Source organism: Heloderma suspectum, chromosome 4 (assembly GCF_057233095.1).
Source record: "Heloderma suspectum isolate Gila_16-S chromosome 4, 16-S_ref, whole genome shotgun sequence".
Taxonomy (NCBI): domain Eukaryota; kingdom Metazoa; phylum Chordata; class Lepidosauria; order Squamata; family Helodermatidae; genus Heloderma; species Heloderma suspectum.
Window position 1 is genome coordinate 221,029,939 of NC_139461.1, and position 24,363 is coordinate 221,054,301.

Sequence of the window (24,363 nt, forward strand, 5' to 3'; positions counted from 1 at the left end):
ATGATTTAATTTTGTGACTGGAGTGTACTAAAAATGGGTTAGCTTTGGGTCAGTCATTGTGATGGCAGGTGGTTTCTAAAGAAGGCTACAGTTTTATGTGGGAAAAAGCCTAAGTATGTGTAACTGCATTTGCTCACAGCGCTCTCTGTGCCCTCTCCAATTTGACATTTAAATTGTAACCTCCTTGGGGCAGGGAGCTATATTTTGCTGTTGTTACTCTATTAAGTATCATGTGCATTGATGGTCATCTATAAATGAAGAACAACAACTTGAGCAGGCCCTATCCCTAAAATATGTGAGAGCTCTGACTGTCCATTTTCAGTTATGTTTTAAAGAGAAAGTGATGGAATTTTCTCCTCCAGCGAGTCTCTAAAGTTATGCCTTTTGAAGTTACAGGGACGTGGCCTTCTGTAGAGAGAGTGCTGGCAATGGCTTCAGTCAGAAACATCCCTTATGGATTCAATGCAAATTATGAGACTGTAATAAAGATCATCGGGAGCAAATACGTCCGATGTCTTGTAGAAAAAAATGATGGGTGAGTATGATATCTGGAAGAAATATCCTTTTGATGTACATTAGTGGGATTGTGTCATTAATTAAAAATATGTAGAATAGATGTTATACAAAAGGTGTGGTGGCAATTAAACTGCCTGTGATTCACATGATGGTCTGTATTATAAGGATTAAGACCTTTAAGGAAATTATGGAACATTTAGCAGCTCAAACTCTAATCCAACACAGCAGGGCTGGGGAACCAGCGGCCCTCCAAATATTGTTGGATTCTAATGCCCATCAGTCCCTGCCAGCATGGCCTCTGTCAGGGATGATGGGAGTCTGAATCCAACAGCAGCTAGATGGCTATAGATTCTCACCAATACACACCTACAGTGCAATCCTATGCATGCCTACTCAGAAGTATCTCTCATTGATCTCAATGGGACTTACTGTCATATCCGTGTGTAAGCCTTAATCTTATTTGAGTCAGTTGGCTTATCTTTGCATTGGACTGTGCAGTTTCTGTTTTAAATACCCTTGAAAGGAAACTAGATTTTTCTTCAATTCAATGTATGTAGTATTGCAAACAGTGCTAGGTCCAGGTTTTTGGAGGTACTTGGGCAAGTATTCCTCAATGGGGCTCCATCCCTCAGTGAGTCTACCTTTCATTACCATTGTCACCGGATGCTATTCCTCCTTCTCCTCCTCCCCATTGCTACCACTTGCTTGCTTGCACAGAGCCAGTGAGCAAATAGGCAGGGGCATCGACTGTTCTTCCTTCTCACCACCCCATTGTCTGGGCCAGAGTGAGAGGCAGGTGAGCAAGCAGGTTGCAACGATGAAGAGAAGGAGCAACTCCAGGGGGTTCTTAGTGGACCCTGCTCATGTGTGGGCCTTTGGCAGGTGCCTGACAATGCCTACCCTTTACACTGGGGCCGGTTGCAAACTCAGAGCTAGTCCGCCCAAACACCAGATCCCATGAGTATACCTACTTCAGATTGGGCTTTGGTTTTGCACACCTGAACGCTCCAAATCAAAAACTCCCTGCAGATACGAAACTTGATGTCAGGGAGAGAAGGGATTGTAACCAAGCATTCTCCCTGATGTGCTCATTTTCTTTGTGCTGGTTGATGAGTGGTAGGAGGGGAAAGATAATGAAAGGAAGGACTATAAAGGGAAAGACTAGGATTTTTAAAAAGAAAGAACAAGAAGCAGAGAGACACAGATTGGGTATAGAAAAGGTGGCAAAGGGGGAAATGTGGGTAGAGAAAAGGAGCTCTTTCTAAAAGGTGCCAAAAACTTAAGCAGAAAGCAAAGGCTAGTGCAGCTGCTGCTACCACCATTCCTCCTGACGGCCTGTCATACACACTAACAGCTGCCACTGCCCTTAAATACAAGATCTGAAACAAAGCAGTTGTACTGCTTTGGTTGATTCCAAACTTTCCTAGTACTGAAAAAATATTTTGAGAAGACCTAAGGGGGCATGACTGGGTCCCTACCACCCTAACACAGGGTTTATGAGAGCAAAGTTCCACAGGCAAGTGGAAAGGACAGACAAATGTGAACAATGTGATGTTTGTTAATATAAATGGCTTACTGCTGATCTTTCTTTTCTAGCTGATAATATATCAAATAGCTTAATTGGATAGCTTGTTTTTATGCATCAAAAGGAATAGCATTAATAATGGCCAGGATCTACTTAAAGCATGCCCAAGAGGTTCATCATGCCTAGTGGAACTCTTGATTCTTCCCCCTTTGAGTGAAAGACAGCTGTGCCATAATATAAACTGCTTTTGAAAATCCTCTTAGAGTGCAATCATATGAGGATAGTCAGACACCTCTGAACTCGGAGACGACTGACTATCCGATGCAGGGCAGGCAATGCACTGAGGGGATCTTCTCCTTCTCTCTCAACCACCCTGCATTTACTGCTAGACAGCCAACTTCAGTTGTCTAGCCCGGGCAGCTTGGGGCGGGGGGGGGAGGCCAGATGGCACATAGGAAATGTTGTACTCGCATTTCGGCTGTCCCCTTCCCTCCATGCCCCCAGGGACACCCCCATTTCCCCTGCTTTGTGCTGCTCTTACAAGCGCGGAGCCAGGGACAAACCATGCTGCCACAAGGGGGCAGGGAGGCAGTTTTCTGGGAAATGACCTCAGAGCGCTGGCTCTGAGGTAGGGATGTCAGAGAATTTCTCCACGAATCTCGGGGAGGCCAAATGCCAGCGCATTCGGCCCCCCAAAATTGGTGGCGAAACGGTCTGCTCCCCCGCCCCCACCCAGGATGGGACTTACCTTGAGTGAATCTCCCTGGCGGTGGCAGCTCCGGAGGCGGGCAGTGGCGGTGTGGTGGCGGTGCGGCGGCGGCCGGTCTTCCAACCAGCTGCCGCCGCCGCCATTCCAAGTTAAAAAAAAAAAACCTTGATAGGCTACGTAAAGATTTACGTAGCCTATCACGGCTAGATTTTTAAAAAATACCATGATAGGCTATGTAAATGTTTATGTAGCCTATCACAACTGAGTTAAAAAACAAAACAAAACCGTGCGTACACAAATGGCGGCGCCCATGGGCGCCGCCATTTGCGTTCCTTATTTTGGTACATCTAGTCTACGTAAACATTTACGTAGACTATGGCGAAAATAAGGGGAACGCAAATAGCATAGCGTCTACCGTATGCGCGGTTTTTGTTTTTTGTTTTAACTCAGCCGTGATAGGCTATGTAAACATTTACGTAGCCTATCACGGCTGACTGCAGGGACGCAAACGGCGGCGGCTATGGCCGTTCAAAAGATGTTTGTCATGCAGCACAAGGAAGTAATGTGGAAGTAATGTGCACATTAGGCAGGAGTAGGAATAGGGGAGAAATTCATTCAGTTCACATTTTAATGCAAACTTACCTAATTTTGCATTTTTGAACTAACATGCAAACCAAAACTCTGTTAGTCTGCAAAATTATCACTTTTCCAGCTTTTGCAATGGAGTTTTCCAATCAAAAATGTATATAAAAATGCTGTATTAGGGGAAAGTACACACAAAAATGCATATATTTGTGAAAATAACATTCAAATTGTATTATATTAGGAAAATTACTTTAGAAAATGTGTACATTAGAGAAACTTGTGGACAAAAATGTATGCATTATAAGAAATGTGCACAAAAATGCATACAATTTTTCATGTGAACTTAAAAAAAAGAAGCTCAAAATTGTGGATGAATCAAATTTAAGATTAGGAAATGACAAATTGAAAGAAATGAAATTGACAGATTTATCCATCCCTAGCGGGGAGTAGTGTTGAAATAGAGATGGAAGAACAGTATGAGTCCACTCCTCCACAATCAACTTGTAGTTAGGGATGTACGAAAGTCACTTACCTTTTCGCAGGGGTGCTTCATGGTGGTGGGGAGGCTCTTCGCTTCTCCCCCCGAACTTCAGGCAAGGGGGGGGAGCCGTCCCACCTCGCCCAGCCGAAATTCAGGCCGGGGAGAAGCGCCCCGTCTCCCCAGCCGCGAAACAAAGTGTAAAAAAAAAACAAAAAAACCCCATGATAGGCTATGTAACGATTAACGTAGCCTATCACGGCTAGATTTCCAAAGTCAGCCGTGATAGGCTACGTTAATCGTTACGTAGCCTATCACGGGTGACTTTGAAAAAAAAAAGCGCGTACGCAAATGGCGGTGGCCTATGGGCGCCGCCATTTTCGTTCCTTATTTGGTCCCGGTAGTCTACGTAAAGATTTACGTAGACTACAGCGTAGTCTACGTAAATCTTTACGTAGACTACTGGGACCAAATAAGGAACGAAAATGGCGGCGCCCTATGTGCGCCGCCATTTGCTTACGCGCTTTTTTTTTTCCCCCGAAAGTCACCCATGATAGGCTACATAACGATTTACGTAGCCTATCACGGCTGACTTTGGAAATCTAGCCGTGATAGGCTACGTTAATCGTTATGTAGCCTATCACGGGGTTTGTTTGTTTTTTTTACACTTTGTAATGGCGGTGGCGGCAGCAGGTTGGAAGACCGGCTGCCGCCCCTGCCCCCGACGAAAGGCCAACGAACCACCGCCGGGACCCGCCGCCAGGAGGGACATTCGCCAAAGGTAAGTCCCATCCCGGGGGGGGCGGGGGGGCAGAGAATTTCACTGCCGATTTCGGGGGGCCAAATGTGTTGGCGTTCGCCCCCCCGAAGATTCGGGGAGAAATTCTCCGCCATCCCTACTTGTAGTACAACCCAGCCCCTGCACATGAACAACTTATCATCATGGGGATATCTGTTTTCCACAATTCTCTGACACGCGCACTTTTAATAGGGATATATGAGAAATTAATTTCAGTCTGTTTTTGATCAGGATTTATCCAGTTCACACCTTCCTGACTGAACACAGACTCAGATGCAATCTGTGGTCAAAGTCCATACATTTCCAAATATGCAATGTGATTAGGGGTGGACGAAAGTCCCTTACCTGTCGTCGAAGGACGTTCGCGGTGGGGGGGAGGCACTTCGCTGCTCCCCCCGCGAAGTAACAGGCCGGGGGGGAGGCTTCCCGCCTCGTCCCGGCCAAAATTCAGGCCGGGGGGAGGCTTCCCGCCTCGCCCCGGCCGAAATTCAGGCCGGGGAGGAGGCTTCCCGCCTCGCCCGGCCGCGAATGCATAAGTTTTTTTTTTTTAAAAAAACGCCCCCTGATAGGCTACGTGACGATTCACATAGCCTATCACGGCTAGATCTGCAAAGTCAGCTGTGATAGGCTATGTCAATCGTCACGTAGCCTATCACGGGTGACTTTAAAAAAAAAAAAAGCGCGTACGCTAATGGCGGCCCCCATAGGGAGCCGCCATTCGCGTTCCTTATTTAGTCGCTGTAGTCTACGTAAATGTTTACGTAGACTACGGCGAAAATAAGGGCAACGCAAATAGCGTTGCCCTTATTTTCGCCGTAGTCTACGTAAACATTTACGTAACTACAGCGACCAAATAAGGAACGGGAATGGCGGCTCCCTATGGCGGCCGCCATTATCCGTACGTGCTTTTTTTTTTTTTAAGTCACCCGTGATAGGCTATGTGACGATTGATGTAGCCTATCATGGCTGACTTTGCAAATCTAGCTGTGATAGGCTACGTGAATCGTCACATAGCCTATCAGGGGGCGTTTTTTTTTCTTTCTTTCATTGCAATGGCGGCGGCGGCAGCCGGTCGAAAGACCGGCTGCCACTCCCGCCCTGCTCGAACACCCGCCGAACCGCCGGCCGGACCCGCCACCGGGAGGGACATTCGGTGAAGGTAAGTCCCGTCCCGGGGGGGGAGCGGGGGGCGGGGGGGTTCGGAGGATTTCTCCCCGAAACTTGTTCGGGGGGCCGAACACGTTGGCGCTCGGCCCCCCGAAGTTTCGGGGAGAAATTCTCCGCCATCCCTAAATGTGATTCATGAACCCAAAAAATTGCGTCCGACAGCATTTGAAAAATGTGCACAAATACACTTTAATCAGAGGGAGAAGAATGCATACATTTCAAAGATGTGCACAATTGATGCATACATTTGAAAAGATACACACAAAAACACACATGGATTTTTGTGTGAAAAGAAAAACAACAACAATCGGATAAGGACTCAAGTTGGAACAAGCTTCGAGATGGAATTCGGAGAAGTTCAGCAAGCTCGAGATTTGCCGATTCACACGTTCATACCTTTTAAGGGAAAGAAATCACAAACAGGCCTCTGTGCAATCTTCTTCAAAAGCTGTGTGGTGGAAGGGAGGATCGTGGTCTACATCTCCACCACTACATTTCTCTCTCTTTCTCTCTTTCTTGGTTTGACTTCAATTAATGCCAGCAAGTCTTGCACAAAAATCCCTCTTATTAATGCCACATTGGGACATTTTTATGGGTGTGCCACTTTCCTGTTCCTTCTGAACAAGAATATTTTCATGTGACTTTGCATACATCTTCTCGACATCTTTGCTTCCTGTTCATTCCATTGAAGATAGCCTCTCAAAAAAATTGAGTAGACTCATGTTAAGACAGTTTTCGAGATTATTGTGTTCAGAATAACACATATAGTAATTCCAGTGATTAAAGATTGTCCCTTAGGATTCTCCTTTTTGATTCTATTACTTCATTTCTGCCCAATAAAAAAAAATGCTCCAAGAAACAGATATTTTTGGTGTTGGACTGTAATGTAAATGAATGTAGAAAATGTATTTGCCTAAGTACCAATGGATTTATTGTATGCCTGTTTCCTGACAGCAAAGCAAAGGAGAGTGTGAAAGCTGAGACACAATCCATGTTCAGAGCTTTACCCCCACGTAATACAAGACAGACACATGGAAACCCTCCAGGCCTCAGTAAGCCTCCTTGTCAACAAATCAATTATGGTCTCAATGATGAACAACAGAACAAAGGTGGAAAAGAAGAACATAAGTCTAAACAAGCAGAGAGAAATGAGAACAGATCTGTGGACAGTAAAGTGAGTTCCTACAACTGTCATGATTACAAATTCTTTATTCAGCGTTAGACTTTACTCCTTGCGGAGAGTTAATTAACAACGAAATAAATGAAGAATAGGTCTCCTCCCCTTCTTCTTCTTCTTCTTCTTCTTCTTCTTCTTCTTCTTCTTCTTCTTCTGCTGCTGCTGCTGCTGCTGCTGCTGCTGCTAAATACATAATAAAAATGTTAAATAATGAAAGTGGTCTTCAGTTGAAATAACATTTTTCTGCAACCAACTACTGATAAGGGAACACCTCTGTATCAAAACACAATGTTCACCTTCCCAACAGAACATCCTCGTATTAAAAACAAACAAACATTTTGGCTCCTTTTGCTTCCTGCCCATACCTTGCCTTACTTTCTAAAGCTGTTTAGTCCTTTCTCTGACTTTTCCATTTTCCAAACATCTCTTCTCATTCTTCAACGTTCTGTCCGTTATACAACTCTGGAATTTATGTTAGTTATTCATTGTGCAATGTAGCAATTGCATACTTTTTAAACATAACCAATATGGTCATAGAGCATCTCATTTAGTTTAGGGGGAGGGCTGTATATTATTTAGTAGATTCAAACAACTGACCTCCTCATAAGAGATTATAGTATGATCTAGGGATCCTGGAGAAATTTGAGAATCGAGTCCCCTGTGGATTGACCTCCTCAGGCTGTGTGGAGTCCATGGACTTACGAATCTCCCCCCCCCCAAATTATGCAAATTTATTTGTAGGAAAATATGCAAGTTTCTGCTGAGACATACACCATACTGGAAAATATATGTGGGGCAAAGTTGAATGGATTGGGGGACAATATACTAAATGTTAGGTACTAATGTAAATTATGTAAATTGTTGCAAACCCTCTTGAGGAATTATTTGCGTATTTTTCTACATAATGGGAAAAAACCCTGAATCTGTCTGTGAACAGACACTGAAACAAACAACACCACACAATCCATGAAACACACATAGGATGGCACAAAATCCAGACATCCCTAGTTTGATCTGACCATGTCCCCACTCCCCCATCCGGAATATTTACATGCATGTGGTTGTCATACATAGGGCTTAGATGTGAGCTGAGGCAGGGTTTCCAACCTTTTTGGGCCCATGGACACATTTCAAAATTTGAGAAGCTGTGATGGGCACCACCACAAAATGACTGTCGTGGGGGTCTAGCTAGTCATAAAAGACATATAATGTGCCCAGGAAGAACTTGTATAAGACAGAGATACAAGACAAGTGCCAAACCATACCTACTCCCAGAAACTCAGGACAGTGTATTCCTATTTTATTCTTACAACAACCTTGTGTGTTAGGTTAAGCTGAGACATAGTGATTGGCCAAAGGTCACCCAGTTGAGCTTCATTGTTGATCTAGGATTTGAACACAGAACTCCCCAGTCTAAGCATAACCCCTACTTGCTTACAAAGAACAGAATATTTCACACATGACAGTTTTTCTGGGTTTTTTAATTATTCAAAATCTTTTCAGTATCTGTACTTATTTTACAGAATGAATATGTGTTTTGCTTTGATTGCATCACTTCTAACTGCATGTTCATTATTCAAGGGTTTAAAACCACTAAATATACATTGCATCACTGCTCCCTCTGGAGATAAGTCTTTGTCTTACATCCATACGCTCCAAAAACCATCTATTGGAGCTCAGACTTTAAGGCAACTTGAAAGACAACAGGTAACTGAGTTTGAATATAATTGGAGTGATTTGTAGTCCCAAGTGTTTGGCTTGTGCTTGTTGGATATTTTCAATATTCATGGTGTTTATCAACTGATTGCTGCAATTGATTGTACATTGGGATGCCTTTGAAAATGGTATAGAAACTTCAGCTAGTCCAAAATAGGACAGCAAGAATGTTAACTGGGACTGGATGGTATATGGTCATTGTATGCCAGAGCTTTGCCATCTGCACTGGCTTCCAGTCCATTTCTGGGAGCAATTCAAAGTACTGGTATTAATGTTTAAAGCCTTAGGGCACAATCCTATGCATGTTTAGACAGAGAAAAGGCCTACAACTCCCAGCATTCCCTAGCCAGCATGACTGGCTGGGGAATGCTGTGAACTGTTGGCCTTTTCTCTGTCTAACCATACATAGGATTGTGCCCTAAATGACTTGGACCTAGTTAAATGAAAGATCTCCTCCTTCCACATGGACTTTAATATCCTGTACCTTAAAATCGTCTTAAGGCCCTCATCCAGACGCCCCTGAACTCTGGTGGGTGGCTACAAGGGAGAGGGCCTTTTCAGTTGTGGCACCTCAATTATGGAATGCCCTCCCCAGAGAGACTCGCCTATGCTCTGGTCTGTCCAGTGCCAGGTAAAGAACATTTTATTTAACCTTTTGAACTTTAACATCTTTTATAATTCTATGATATTCTGGAAACTTTAAAAACTGTGAGAATTGTGCTGTTGTGAACTTTTGTCATATTGCTTTTATCCTCTGATTTTATGTTGTTTATACTTTTTTGTGGTTATCCATTTTAATTTGTGTATGCAATTGTTCTTTTATTGGAAGCTGCCTAGGGAATGTTTTGTTATCAGGTGGCATACAGATGAATGAATGAATAAATAATACAAATGTGTTAATTATCACTAACTTATATATTATATAAAAATATGACTTTCCTCAGGATATTGTGCAAGAACCAACAGAGACATATGAGGAGAATGATTCTCTCCTGGCTGTCCTCAAAAAGGAACTTGAGCTATATCCCTTGAGTCTGACTACATTAGACAAGCTGCAGGAAGAGTGTAAGGTTTTGGATCCCAGAGTTTCAGGACTTCTAACTCAGGCACAGCTGAGTCACCTGCTTCTAAAACATGAAATCCCTCTTCAGTTACCAACGGTCAAACTCCTTTTCAAGAGATTTTCTAAGGCAAATGACCTAGAATTGGTATGTTATTCCAGTATTTTGAACTGTGGACTCATAATTTTGCACCTCAGTGGTTAGCTTCTCTTCAGGCTCACTTGCCTGGCCCTTGGAATACTGATATTATAGGTCTAGAGAAATCTTAATTCTCAAAACAAATGTGGCCTTTTTGTCATGGTTGTCAAAACCTGTTTTCCAAGTCAGTGATAATAGAGTAATACTGCTACATTTCTTCTGTTTAATTATGTGAAAGGCAGCAGAAATACTTTTGATATTTACATTGTTGCACATGATTGAACTATGGAACTACCAAAAGATATGGTGAATGGTGATAGCCACCAACTGAGATGGCTTTAGAAGGCGATGAGACAAATTTATGGAGCGTAAAGCTATCAATGGCTACTAGTCATGACGGCTGTTTGCTGCCTCCAGGATCAGAGGCAGTGTGCTTCTTAATATCACCTGCTGGAGCAACAGTGGGAGGGCACTATTGCCCTCACATCCTGCTTTGTGGGCTTCCCAGAGGCATCCGATTGGGCAATGTGGGAAACAGGACATTGACCTAGCTAGGTCTTTGGCCTGATCCAGCAGATCACCTGTTATGTTCATATGTACAGACTGCTTTAGCCCTCATTTCAAGTGCCTATCAGCAGATTCAAACTGTCTTAATTTAAGCATACGTAGGGCATATCTTTACTACAGTCTTGAACCAATGTTACACCGTTTCCACTATCCTGGCTTTCCCCCTCTCCTCCAAAGAATCCTGCACTCCCTTTTTCCTCATCATAGAACTACAGTTCCTATGGTTCACTGACAAGAAGGAGCAAGTATCAAAGTTTAAACCTGTGGTGTACATGTATACAAAATGAAGCTTTCTGGCTGCTTGAGACTAGGGATGTACGAAAGTCACTTACCTTTTCGAAGGGTTACATTCGCGGTGGGGGGGAGGCGCTCTGTCCCTTCCCCTGAAATTTTCTCCGGCTGGCTCCGCTCTGCAGAGATTCCATGGAGCCGCCGGCCAGGGCCACCCGCAGCCGGACATCCGGTTGCTGGGCAGCCTGCAGTGACGCAAATGGCAGCTGCCATAGCCACCGCCATTTGCATCCCTGTATTTTGCCGTGATAGGCTATGTAAATATTTACGTAGCCTATCATGGCAAAAAAAAGGGAATGCAAATGGTGGCGGCTATGGCGGCCGCCATTTGCGTTCCCTTTTTTTTTTCCGTGATAGGTTACGTAAATATTTATGTAGCCTATTACGGCAAAAAAAAAGGGGGGGGAACGTAAATGGCAGCCACTACGCCATTTGTGTTCTTTTTTTTTGCCGTAATAGCCTACGTAAATGTTTACGTAGGCTATCACGGCAAAAAAAAAGGGAACACAAATAGCGGCCGCCATAGCCGCCGCCATTTGTGTTCCCTTTTTTTTGCCGTGATAGGCTACGTAGATACTTACGCAGCCTATCACGGCTTCCGCAGGGATGCAAATGGCATCCTTGTGTTAGCCGTGATAGGCTACGTAAGTATTTACGTAGCCTATCACGGCTATATGGAAGAAGCTAATGGCGGCCGCAGACGTGTCCGCCATTCGCAATGCAGCACGGACAGCAGCAGGTAGGTGCTCCGTTCCGGGCCCATTTCGCGGGGTGGGGGGGTGGGGGGCTTCGTTCCGCCACGGATTTCAGGGGGCTGAATGCACTGGCATTCAGCCTCACCAAGATCCGTGGCGGAATTCTCTGACATCCCTACTTGAGACTCCATTTCAGTTACCATCACTGAGCCAGTATTACAGACAGATTCAACACTTCCTTGACTTAATTATAAGGTTTTTCCCCAACTTTTTTTTATTTTAGTAAGAAGTATCTTTCAAAGTAGTTTCAGTGAAGTTAGTTCAACCAATAATAGCAATCATTTTCTATACAGCTGGGTGTTATTTTTCTTCAAAAAGTTTGTTTTTTAAAATGCTGATTTAAACTACCTTCTGAAATTAAACTTCTTTGTCTTCCTTATAGGTAAATTATGAAAAGTTGCTCCAGTTTTTAACATTCGTGGCAGCAAGTAAAATGCAGCAAGCAGGAGCCCTTTCTGAGAAGAGTCAAAATGTAAAGAATCAGAGTAAAAGGTTCTATTTTAATTTTCAACATACTCTTGTCAATATATGAGCAATGTATCTGACAAAAAAAATCTTCCTCCCTTAGTTTCCATCTGCTAACGATCTCATAGGTGCTGTTTTTATAAATCCCACTGACGGAATCCAAATGAAAAATTGGCTCACTTATGACACTGAAAATAATTTTATATAGTACTTAGCATAGATCTTCTCTTGCAGCCATCCAAAGCCCCTGCTAAAGAAACATGTTTTGACTCTGTGAACACCTACTCTGCAGACTTTTGGGATGTATCTGTGGAGATTATGCAGACTTCCTTTAATTAACCTTGGCAAAGAAAATTGGAAGGGAGATATATGCATTTACATAATATATATTGCATGATTGGTGCTGGTTTTGGCAGCTCTGAAGCTTGAACCTGCAGTCCTATATCACATGGGAGTAAGCCCCATTGAACTCAATGGGGCTTACTTTTGAGTAGATGTATAGGCCTGTGCTGAGAGTTTCTCTTAAAGTGCAAGAGGCATAGCCAGAATGCCAGTCAAAGCCTATGTATCCATATGCATCCACCATGCATCCATTTGCATCCACCATAAACCAATATTCCTTATCCGGTGGGGAAAATATTAGGACCACATTTACTATAAGGTTCATCACACAAGGCTGTTTATTTTGCAATTTACTGGGGCTTCTGTTTCTGAGTGAGAAAGATCAGCTCTTTACACAGACAAGTTCTTCACAGCCTCCAGGCAGGGAGCAACAGGCAAATCAGTGGGTCTCCAGAGGGATTCAAGTATCTCTCGCTTGCACTCTCTCTCTCTGCAAAGCAGTGCGGGGGTGGGGAGTAGCTTCATTGCTGTCAGCCATTTACATGAAGAGTCACCATCTTCCTCTTCCTCCCCTGGCCACCTCCGCACTAACTTTGAGCCTCTCCTAACCCGGCCAAGAACTCTCCTCCCAGCCCAGGTTAACAGACAGACACACTGGAGGAGGGGAGGGGAGGCGAGGGGAGAGAGCAATTGTGATTTTCCTGCCCTTCTCAGTGGTTCTTCTTCCCAGGCTGTGGTTATAGTGGAACTACACATTTACACACAGCCATTAAAGCATATTTATTTATTCATTCATTCATTTCATTTCATTTCTATACCACCCAATAGCTGAAACTCTCTGGTCAGTTCACAAAAATTAAAACCAAATGGCACACAATAAAACAATTTAAAATATATAGAACAAAAAACATTAAAATATATAGAACATATTTACATTTAAACAGTGGATTAACAAAACAGTGGTTTGTTTTTTTGAGTGGGGTAAAGATCAAATACAGCTGGCTGGGCTCTGGAGGTTTATGACATCATGTAAATGACCAGCAATCATGAGCCCTGATTAGGACAATCAGATACTTCTCTGGTCTCTGCTCTCACCATTGTGTATTGACTGTAATACTGGCATGTCATTCTAAGACCACCATTTTACTAGGGATGTTAGAGAATTTTGCCACGGACTCCAGTGAGGCCGGATTCTTCAGAATCCAGCCCCCCGGAGTCCGTGGCGGAACTGAGCAAACCCCCTAGCCACCCCGCAAAATTGTCCCGGAACAGACCCTACCTGGTGTCGGCTGTCCGGTCCATCACTGCCCCTGGTCTGCAGCCGCAAATGGCTGCCCCGGTCTGCAGCCGCCATTTGTGTCCCTGTGTTAGCCGTGATAGGCTATGTAAGTATTTACGTAGCCTATCACAGCAAAGAGTAGGGATGCAAATGGCGGCCGCTACGCCATTTGCGTCCCTGCCTTTTGCCATGATAGGCTACATAAATATATATTAGCCTATCATGGCTAATGCAGGGACACAAATGGCGGCCGCTATGGCGGCCACCATTTGCAGCCGCAGCCCGGCAGCGGACAGAAGTCCAGCTGCGGGCAGGCCCAGCTGGCGGCTCTGCAGACTTGCTGCGGAGTGGAGCCAGCCAGGGACGATTCTGGGGGGAGGGATGGATCACCTCCCCCCCTCTGCGGATGCCCTGGACCGGAATGGGGTAAGTAATTCGTGCACCCCTACATTTTACTAAGACTATGTACTACAGTTGATACGTTTTCAGTTGATAGATTTGCAGCACAGCCCCCAGGAAAGTATGTATAGGATTGTAGCCTTAGGGCAGGGCAAAATGTGGTGTCCAGATGTTTTGGCCTACAACTCCCATGATCCCTAACTATGGGCTATCCTGTATGGAGCTGATGGGAGTTGTGGCATTCCAGATGCTTTTGCCTATGATTTGCCCACTCCTCCTTTACAAGCAGTATTGTAAAGCTGTCATACACACACAATTGTTTATGTCTCCCGCTATGCTTTCTAGTCAAACCAGAACTAGATCCTCAGGAGTATGACTGGTACTGTTGCTGCGTTATATACAGTTCCTTGCATAAGTAAGCACCCACTTGACTTTTTGACATCTTGTTGTGTTAAAATGGATTTAATTTGCATTTTTACCATTTGATTTACACAAAATACTTACCACTTTGAGGGTGCAAAATATTTTTTATTATGGCACAAAAATTAATTCAAAACAAACAAACTGGCATTTGTTGGTCGCATAAGTATTCATCCCTTGGAGTCAATATTTGGTAGAAACACCTTTGTCAGCAATTACAGCTGTGAGTCTCTTTGCACATCTGGATACTGAAATTTTTGCCCATTCTTCTTAGCAAAATTGCTCAAGCTCTGCCAGGTTGAGGACCATTGGTGAACAGCAATTTTCAAGTCCTCCTGCCAGCTGCCACAGATTCTCAATCAGATTGCGGTCTAGGCTTTGGCTGGGTCATTCTAAGATAATCAGGTTCTTGTTTTTAAATCACTCTAGTGTAACTTTGGCTGTGTGTTTAGGGTCATTGTCCTGCTGGAAGGTGAACCTCCACTGTAGGCCCAGATCCCTTGCAGACTGAAACAGGTTTTCCTCTAGACTTGTCCTATATTTGGATCCATCCATCTTGCCCTCAATCCTGACCAGTTTCCTGGTCCCTGCCAATGAAAAACATCCCCACAACATGATGCTGCCACCACTATGCTTCACTGTGGGGATGGTGTTCTCAGGGTGATGGGCACTGTTGGCTTTGCACCACACAAAGGGTTTTGCAGTAGGCCAAAAAGCTCAGTTTTGGTCTCATCAGCGCACAGAGCCTTTTCCTGTACGTTTGCTGTGTCTCCCACATGCCTTTTGGAAAAATCCAAATGGTATTTGATATGGTTTTTTTTCAGCAATGGCTTTCTTCTCGCCACTCTTCCATAAAGCCCAGCTTTGTGGAGCATCTGGGTGATAGTTGTCCCATGGACAGTTTATGCCATCACTGTGGATCTCTCCAGCTCCTTCAGAATTACCATTGTCCTCTTGGTTGCTTCTCTGACTAATGCCCTCCTTACCCAGTCACTGAGTTTTGGTGGACATAGGGATGGCGGAGAAATCTGTTACAGACTCCAATGAAGTTGGATTCTTCAGAATCCGCCGCCCCGGAGTCCGTGGCAGAACTGACTACCCCCTCGCCACCCTGCAGAATCCCCCCTGGGCGGACTCTACCTGGTCGTTGGCAGGTCCGGTCAGTCCAGCTGCCCTCCGCCGTCCGCTGCTGCTTCTCTTCGGATGCATATGGCGTCCAGCATAGTGGACGCCATTTGCATCCCTGCCTTTTGCCGTGATAGGCTTAGGCTACGTAAATCTTTCTGTAGCTTATCACGGCAAAAGGCAGGGACGCAAATGGCGTCCACTACACCATTTGCGCCCCTGCCTTTTGCCATGATAGGCTACGTAAATCTTTACGTAGCCTATTACAGCAAAGAGCTATTACAGAAAAGAGCTATTACAGCAAAGATTTACGTAGCCCTATCACGGCAAAAAGGGAGGCATGCAAATGGCGTAGCGGACGCCATTTGCATCCTTCCCTTTAGCCATGATAGGCTACATAAAGATTTACTTAGCCTATCACTGCAAAAAGGGAAGGACGCAAATGGCATCCGCTATGCTGGATGCCATTTTGCATCAGCACAGGGCAGCAGACGGACCTGGCTGGATTCCGAGCCGGCGGTGCCTGCCTGCCAGGTAGGATCCGGCTGGGTCGGACTTTGTGGGGTGGCGGGGTGGGGTGGTCCATTCTGCCACAGACTCCGGGGGGCGGTGGATTCTAAGAATCCGGCCTCATTGGAGTCCGTGGTGGAATTCTTCTCCATCCCTAACTACAGCACCACCTAGAGGTTATATAGCAGAACATATGAAAAGGCAGCAAAGCGGAAAAAACTGTGTGTAGAGATCTGGTCTTAATCCTGCAAAGAAGCTGGAAGCAGAAGTAGCAAGTTGTTGTTGTTGTTGTTGTTGTTTTAACGCATCTAGAAAAGCCCTCTCTCCAGTGGAGGCTGGTGGCTCTGATGTCAGGGGACAGAATCCTCTCCAGGTTTCAGTCAGAACCAGTCAGAATGCTAAAGGAACACCTTGAATAGTTCTTTTAGAGTTCTGACTGGTTCTGATTCTGACTGAAACTAGGAGCAGATTCATTGCCCCACTGACATTGGAGCCAGCAGCCTCTACTCCTCTCCTTTCTCTTTCTTTCTTTCTTTCTTTTTCTTTCTTTCTTTCTTTCTTTCTTTCTTTCGGATTCAGATCAATGAGGCCAGAAGCTGATAGTAATCGGATCTAGTTGGTTTCATTGCTATATTCCCTTTTATGGAACTAAGAGCACAATCCTATACATGTCTGCTCAGAAGTAAAACCCACTGAATTCAGTGGGGGTTAATCCCAGGTAAGTATTATAAGACTGCAGCCTATAGAAGTCAGCTGCAACTTTTGACCACTATGACCAACAGTGAGCAGGCCGCCCTCCCCATGTGCCCTTTGCATAGTTATGGAGGGAGAAATCCTATGGCCACTATGCAGTGTCTAGAAGGCCATAGGATTTTTTGGTTTCTGGGAACTGAGATTGGAGCCAGGGCTCTAAGCTTGGATCCGAGAAACCTCACTCCCCACCCCCTCCCCTGCCACCTCGTTGGTAGTGTGGTTCGTCCCTGTCTCTGCGCTTGTAAGCACAGCGTGGAGCGGGCAAAAAAGGGGGCAATCCCAGGGGTGGGGAGGGGAGGAGACCACAGAAGCGTCGTTATGATGCTTCCTATGCACCACCGGGCGTCCTCCCATCCCCGCTCCAATGCACCCCGGCTAGACAGCCAAAATTGGCCATCTAGCCGCAAATGCAGGGTGGCTGGAGCGCAGAGGAGAGGATCCCCTCCACGCTCCACCTGCCTTGCATTGGGTAGTCAGCCACCTCCGAGTTTGGAGGTGGCTGACTATCCCCACAGGATTGTGCCCTAAGCTGCCGGTGTTTGATCAGGGCTAGTGCCAGGATATTAGTAAAAGGGTAGTTGCTGCAGCTGTTCCCTTGGAATAAAGGAACATGGGGACATATAGACATGCATTCACTTGGGTATTTAAAAACACACTCAAACAACTTTCTAAAAGCTGAAAAAGTGCTCCAGGAAGGGAGCACTGATCCCACTGAGTAAATGCACTCAGCTGGCTTTATACAGACACACCATCTTCTCTTCAGGAAAGTTTGGGGGAAACTGTCCCTTTCTTGCTGACTTGCTTGCCCTACAGAGCACCGACCGGCTGGCCTCTGGGATGTCATTTGTCTTTTCTCGAGTAGTTTTTCAACTTTGTCAAAGTTGATTTGTTTGTTTTTTTAACTGAAGAGAGCAGTAAAATGTGAATCACCATGGCCATAACTACTTACTATCACATTGATAATGTTCTACATAGCAGCTTGCCTTGAATAAATACTCAGTGTGTTAACTTACATTGTAAAGTGTTGGATGCTAAAGTCTTTAAAAGTTGACCGTGCTTGTTTTTGTATGTTGTTTTTTAAAGACGCTGTGCCCATGCTTCATTTTAAAATCTAAAAAAGGTGGACAGCCACCTGAAACATGGAGGACAGGCAAAAAATAGATACTAGTTAGTGTGCAGCCCTATACCCACTTACCTGGGAGTAAGTCCCATTGAACTCAATAGGACTTACTTCTGAGTAGACATGCATAGGATTGCACTGTAAATTGCTGGTAAGTAGATGTGACATTTGTGCTGCGAAGGCGCATGGGACAAGGAGAAATGTGGCCTTGCTTCACAAGGCAAGACTGCTGTTTTCAAGTACATATATATGCATCCTAATTGTCTATACAAAGACTGAGAACATACAATGCAATCATGTCTACTCAGAAGTAAGTCACATTGAGTCAAATGAGACTTACTCCTAGGTCAGTGTGTATAGAGTTACAGCAATAGTTGTCTTTCTCATGTTTCCAAATAGCACTTAGATGAAGCCAAGGAAGCTTAATCTGAATCTGAAACCAAGTAAGGAACATCATTATCTTGCAATCTAAACATCATGCCAGCCAGTCTTGCTCATCCTCAGAAACACAGAATCAATTAACACTAATACCTTTAGTAAAACAAACATTATGTTCAGCTTTAGCAAAAATAGCCTCCAGCCAAGACAAGCCTATTTATGATATATTATATATGATATATAACCTGCAGCTGTAGAGATTTTGCTGTAATTTTTATCAGAGCCTCCAAGTAGCGCACAGACCTATTTGAAAAGGGTCTAAAAGAAGCAATCATGGTGATCCACTACTTGAGTCTGTCTTGTGCTAGGTCAGCACCAAAATAAAGGTCTAGAGGGACTGACTGATTGACTGACTATAGCTGGCTGAGGAATGCTGGGAGTTGTAGGACTTTTTCTGTCTAAACATGCATAGGATTGCACCCTTTGAATATTTTTGGATTGCCCTTCCACCCAATGAGTGCTTGAGGCAATGTACAATAAAAATACAATGACTAAAATACATTACAATGCAAAAACGTAAAACATATTTAGAAGGTATCAGAGCTTCAGAGGCATCTTGTCTCAGACTGAACCTAAATCCAATGGTATTAATGATAAAAATCCAAAGCATATTTTCAGAACTGTAACAGTTTTAAATAATGTACATCTGAGCAAAATGTAACTTAAGGTCTGCATTTATCTATGTGCAAAAAAGAAGGTCCCATTTAAATTACTGATATAATTTTCTTCATTCGTAAACTGAAATTTAAACACACATCATATATTTCCAAAAAAATGTATAAAGATATATCCAATGACAATAATTGCAACAATGCTATCCTAAGTTAAAGAGCATATGATTGTATATTGTCCTATATTTTGTCATTCTAAAATATCAAAAATAAACTGACGTTGTTTACATGTTTCTTACAACCCAGTCCAAAACACATTGCATTTTCAGAAAATACTACTGGCCTAAGTTGAAGGTTTGTCCAAGTAAGTGTGCTTAAGATGGCAGTTTTGGTTTATACTTTACCTTGAGACTTGGTTCCAAAAGGCTTAGCCTCCACTGAACATGAATAAATGAGTTTTGACTAACATCATGTTGCTGCACCATCAACTAACATGTGGGGTTAGGCAGCTGAGGATGTGGTAGCAAAGCATCAGCATAAGCCGGGGATTCAGGGTTTGTAACAGCCACTGTAGACAGATACAGTATGTAGCAGTGGAGTGAAAAACTATTTGCACAGAAAGAGTGGGAAGAGAGCAGCACTGGAGAGATGCTGTGCCAGCTGTGTCACTGAAGCTGTACCCTCAGTGAGCAATTTTAGGATTAGAACTACCAGATAGGTTCAACCGGCTTCTCCTCTGTCACAAGAAACTTCTTAGAGCTACATGGGTGAATTATAAGCTAGGATATCATAGCTATCCAGAAGTCTAGTTTTCTCAATTTCATTTCACTTCTATCCCTTTTAAAAAAAACACGATAGTAATTCTATGGCTTCATTACCAGGTGCTCTCTATTACTGTGTAAGTTGCCCCATTAGCTTCTCAGCTTGAGATTTTTATTTTATTTTATTGCAAAACATCTGGACATTTTTGTGTTGGAAGGGAACTATAAGGCTGCAACAAACAATGGTAAAGTGTGTGGCCTCTTTAATTGCCTCTTCTCTGTATGCATTATCATTCCATAGCTCTTGGACTCCAGAGGATGCATTCCAGGCCTTGAAGCAAATATTAAAAGAACGTAAAGGAGAGCTGGACTTTGGAAAACTAAGCCTGAGTTTTCTACAACAAGATAAGACTTGCTCAGGGCTTCTTTCACTCTCTGAGGTAAAAAATAATAATAATAGCCTTCATGGTTTTTTAGCATAGTTGAATATTCTGGAAGCTCTCTCTTAGTATATAGGAATTTAAGTATTTCCCAGTTATAAAATAGTTATTTCCTTCTTCCCATTACATAACCCAAAGAAATAACTAAGGGCGCAATCCTATTGAGATAGGTGGCTGCCTCTGAACTTGGAGGCAACCGCCTATCCTAAGCAGGGCAGGAGTAGCACGGAGGGGATTGTGCCCTCCACACTTCCCCTGCCCTGCTTTTTTGGCTAGACAGCCGATTGTGGCTGTCTAGCCATGGGAGGATGGAGCGGGGAAGGAGGCTGCTGTACGACACATTGGATGTGTCGTACAGGCAGCTACGCCCTCCCTGCCCCAGAACGCCCCCAGTCATGCTCCTTTTCGGCCAGTCCATGCTCCTCTTGCAAGCGCGAAGGACGGGGCTGTTCTGCACTCTGAGGCAGTGCGGAAGTAGGGGGAGGTCGGTTTTCTAGGAACCGACCCCAGAGGGCAGGCTCCGAGGCTGGTTCTGGAAAAGAGCATATCCTACGGCCATCTAGCCGCTGTCCAGCGGCCATAGGATCTCTCCTCTGTAACAGAAAGATAAGTTATTGAGAATTAGCCTTAAGGGACCAGAACATGACAATATCTGAATGCCCTTGACTGATACCAAATACTTTAAGCACTGATTCCACATCATATAAAACGTACATCATTTCATTTTAGTTATGTATTACCCAGTTAGTTCCGTATTACTGACTCAGAAGTCCAGAGGTGCTTCTTTGGAAAGATTTTGATATTGGGGAGTTTAACATGAAATGAAATGAAATAATAAAGAAAATCCTGCTTTCTGTCAGTCTGCATGGCTGAGAGGAACCAGCTTGGACTGGGATCAGTGCAGGCTATGCAGTTGAAGTGAAAGTTTCTTGATAGTTAATTTCCTTTTTCCCTTTTTGCTCCACATTCCAATATTGTGCTCTTTTGTAACTTTGACTTTGGATACAATATGCCCACATGCACAACAGTTGTGCTTCCTGCTTTGTTCTTTGGTGTGTGTGTGTGTGTGTATTTTTAAATCCAGCATTTTTGAAAATGTCTTTCTTGACTGACATGTTTCCCAATTAAGCTTTCTACTGATGTTTTTGTAATAAATAATGTAGGACTAACTGGAGGAAGGGGGGCACAGGCTAAGGACCATCTGTGGAGAAGGAAATCTCATAGGGTGGCCATGTGTCCTCTTTTACAGAGGCCAGCCCTCTATTTGGAGGGTGTCCTCTGTTTGAAAGCATCATCTATTTGAAGGGCTGTCCCGTTTAAATAAAAAGAGCCATAATATAATAACTGTTGTCCATCAGCAATTAGCACTTGGACAACAGACTGAATAGGCAGACACAAAAGTCACCTGGTCACAGTCTTCCACAATCTGGTGAGATGTACTACATTTCTAATTAAATTATAATCATTGTATCTAAATTTGCATTTATGCATATAAAACAGCATATTAAGGTTTATGCAAATTGCCGTCTGTGGCATTCCCGCCTTCTCTAACAGTGAGAATTCCCCTTCTCTAAGGCCTTTCTCACCCCAGAGGACCACCTTCTCTTACACACACTGGGTTTCACTGTCACCAGGACCTTTAAGGCTCAGGCCCAACCTTTTACTCTATCCCCATGCTGTGAGGACACAGACTTTTCTCTATAACCTTGCACTGTTCCCTTTATTACCTCTCTCTCTCATGTAGCCAAGGGAAGAAGGCGTAGGATTTATAAACAAGGAAAGCTTTATTGATTACAATAATAAGTTGTCGAATAATAAACAGGTAACTCTTAATGGCTCTATCAATATATGTTCTTTCATGAACTGTTCTCCAAATCAACCTTTCAAACAATCCCTTCCCAAATCACCACAGCAGACCCCCCCCCGTCTGTTTTCAGTCATAAAATCCTGCCTCTCACAAATCCTAGCTCTGACCTCAAACCTATCTCATCACTATCTCTGATCTTATCCCTCACTGTCTCTATCTGACTTTCTCAACACAGAACACAATTTTATATAGCACACACATTTCACCCCCCTCACTCTCTCAACCAATCAGTTTTCTCTCACCATAGACATGCTCACCATAAATTACAGAGATACAACAGGAATAAATACCCATAACTAGGGATGGGCAGATTCCCTACCTGCCGGCCTGTGGGGAATCTGCCCGCGGGGGGGAGGCGATCCGTTTCTCCCCCCAGAATCCTCTTCGGCTGGCTTGGCTCCACGGCAATTCCGCAGAGCTGCCGGCCAGCTCTGAAACACCAGCGATACGGCCTCCATGCCATATTGCTGGCTGAGGGGTATTGACTGCGGATGCAAATGACGTCCAGGACGCCATTTGCAGCCGTAAAGGTCTTAGTTTAAGGTAAATGCAGCCGTAAATGGCTGTATTTAGCTTAAACTAAGACCTTTACAGCCACAAATGGCGTCCTGGGCACCATTTGCATCCCTGTTTTACGTAGCCTATTGCGTGAATGAATATTTGTGTAGCCTATTGCGTGAATGAAAAGCAGGGATGCAAATGGCATCCAGGACACCATTTGCAGCTGTAAAGGTCTTAGTTTAAGCTAAATGCAGCCATTTACGGCTGCATTTAGCTTAAACTGAGACCTTTACAGCCACAAATGGCATCCTGGACACCATTTGCGTCCACAGTTAATCCCCTTCAGCCAGCGATACGGCATGGCGGCCGTATCGCTGGCAATCCAGAGCCAGAGGATCCGTCCAAAGAGGATTCTGCAGGGAGGCAGAGGTAAGTATTCCATTCTGCCACGGACTACGGGGGGGGGGGGATTCTGTAGAATCCGGCCTCATTGGAGTCTGTGGTGGAATTCTCCCATAACCATAGACTCATAAAAGGAACACATTATAGACTTACAGATTATACACACAGAGACGTGTAACATCACAGTGTCCTCTTTTCTGGTGATGCATTTCTTCTTTTCAGATGATTCGTACGTGGCCACACTATTCTTACCCCAAGTATAACCCAACCTCCCCAATACAGGATTGACTTTGCCTTCTGGGTGTGCAAGTTTCCAAGGAATTGGATTGTGTATGCCTGCTGACTATAACAGGTCCTGCTGAACTGATTAGTACTTCCTTAGTTCATAATACACTTTAGTTTTCATGAATTTTTCCTTTTATTTTGTTATGCACAAGTAATGTTGAGCAACAATTCTTTTCTTATTTATAGACAGAGATGATTTGCCAAAAGCATGGGCTAACTCTACATCCTGGGATGATGGAAGTTTTGGTTAACACCTATGATTTTGGTAGAAGAGGCAGAATGCGGTGAGTTTTAATCAGATGCTTTCTTCCTTTCTGCACATTACACTCTCATCTTGAACCCGTGGACCATCTCAGAATGTGGCAGTACAATTAAGAGACTTGTGCTGATAGACACCAAGAATGATCCCATGCTTATAGGGCTGGCTGGTTCTGCCCAAATTTTCCTGATTTCCGGATAAATTGTGTTTCTTTCCTTGCTGTTACAAATAGCCAGTGCACACCTGACCCCTGTGTGCCAAAAAGATGGATAACATGCCATGCCAGGGTTAGGACAAGAAGTGATGTTGGCCTGTGCCTATGAAACCTTTGCACTCATCCTTATGTAACACAGCTGTGCCTGCCACACAGCAACAGGAATGAAGCAGTTGCAGCAAGAATGGGATCAGATCTTAGAGCTGATATGAAGGGATGAGGTGCACCCTCATTGCAGTACCAGAACCTTTCCAGCAGGAGTACGCAATGTGTGGCCTTCCAGATGTTTTGTATTATAAATACAAAATAATACAATAAATCAATTTGTGCCATTAATTGTATACGTTAGCATGGCATTCATAAAGTAAGCACAAGTAGCATATAAATAGTTCACAGCTCTCCTGAGTAGGCACAGTTCCCAATCATGCAGAGATCTTTACTAGCATTCAAGTAACCTTTGGACCATCCCACTCAACACAGGAAGGTCAGGGACTGAGGCGATGGCGATGTTGGGAGCAGGCTATGTGTACACATCCATGTTCCTTACCCACTTCTGGCCCTCCTGTGAGCAGGCTGGATGCCTGCATCGGGCTTTTATCACATTCACTTCTACACTGGTGTCAAGGGCTCCTTGGAGGGCTCTCTCAGTCTACTCCAGTAGCTAAGTCCAGACACAGACAAAGGGATT

The 24,363-nt window shown here is 44.1% G+C and overlaps 1 protein-coding gene across 1 annotated transcript in view; it reads left to right on the forward strand.

The window, feature by feature from the left end:
• The first annotated feature begins 428 nt into the window (after positions 1-428).
• C4H1orf87 (chromosome 4 C1orf87 homolog) overlaps positions 429-24,363 on the forward strand; it is a 38,859-nt gene continuing 14,924 nt past the window's right edge. Inside the window, exons 1-7 of the mRNA XM_084852359.1 lie at positions 429-535; positions 6,734-6,953; positions 8,538-8,663; positions 9,617-9,880; positions 11,867-11,976; positions 20,009-20,147; positions 23,389-23,486. Of these exons, the coding sequence (XP_084708485.1) occupies positions 429-535; positions 6,734-6,953; positions 8,538-8,663; positions 9,617-9,880; positions 11,867-11,976; positions 20,009-20,147; positions 23,389-23,486 (1,064 nt within the window). The remainder of the gene's footprint in view (positions 536-6,733; positions 6,954-8,537; positions 8,664-9,616; positions 9,881-11,866; positions 11,977-20,008; positions 20,148-23,388; positions 23,487-24,363) is intronic.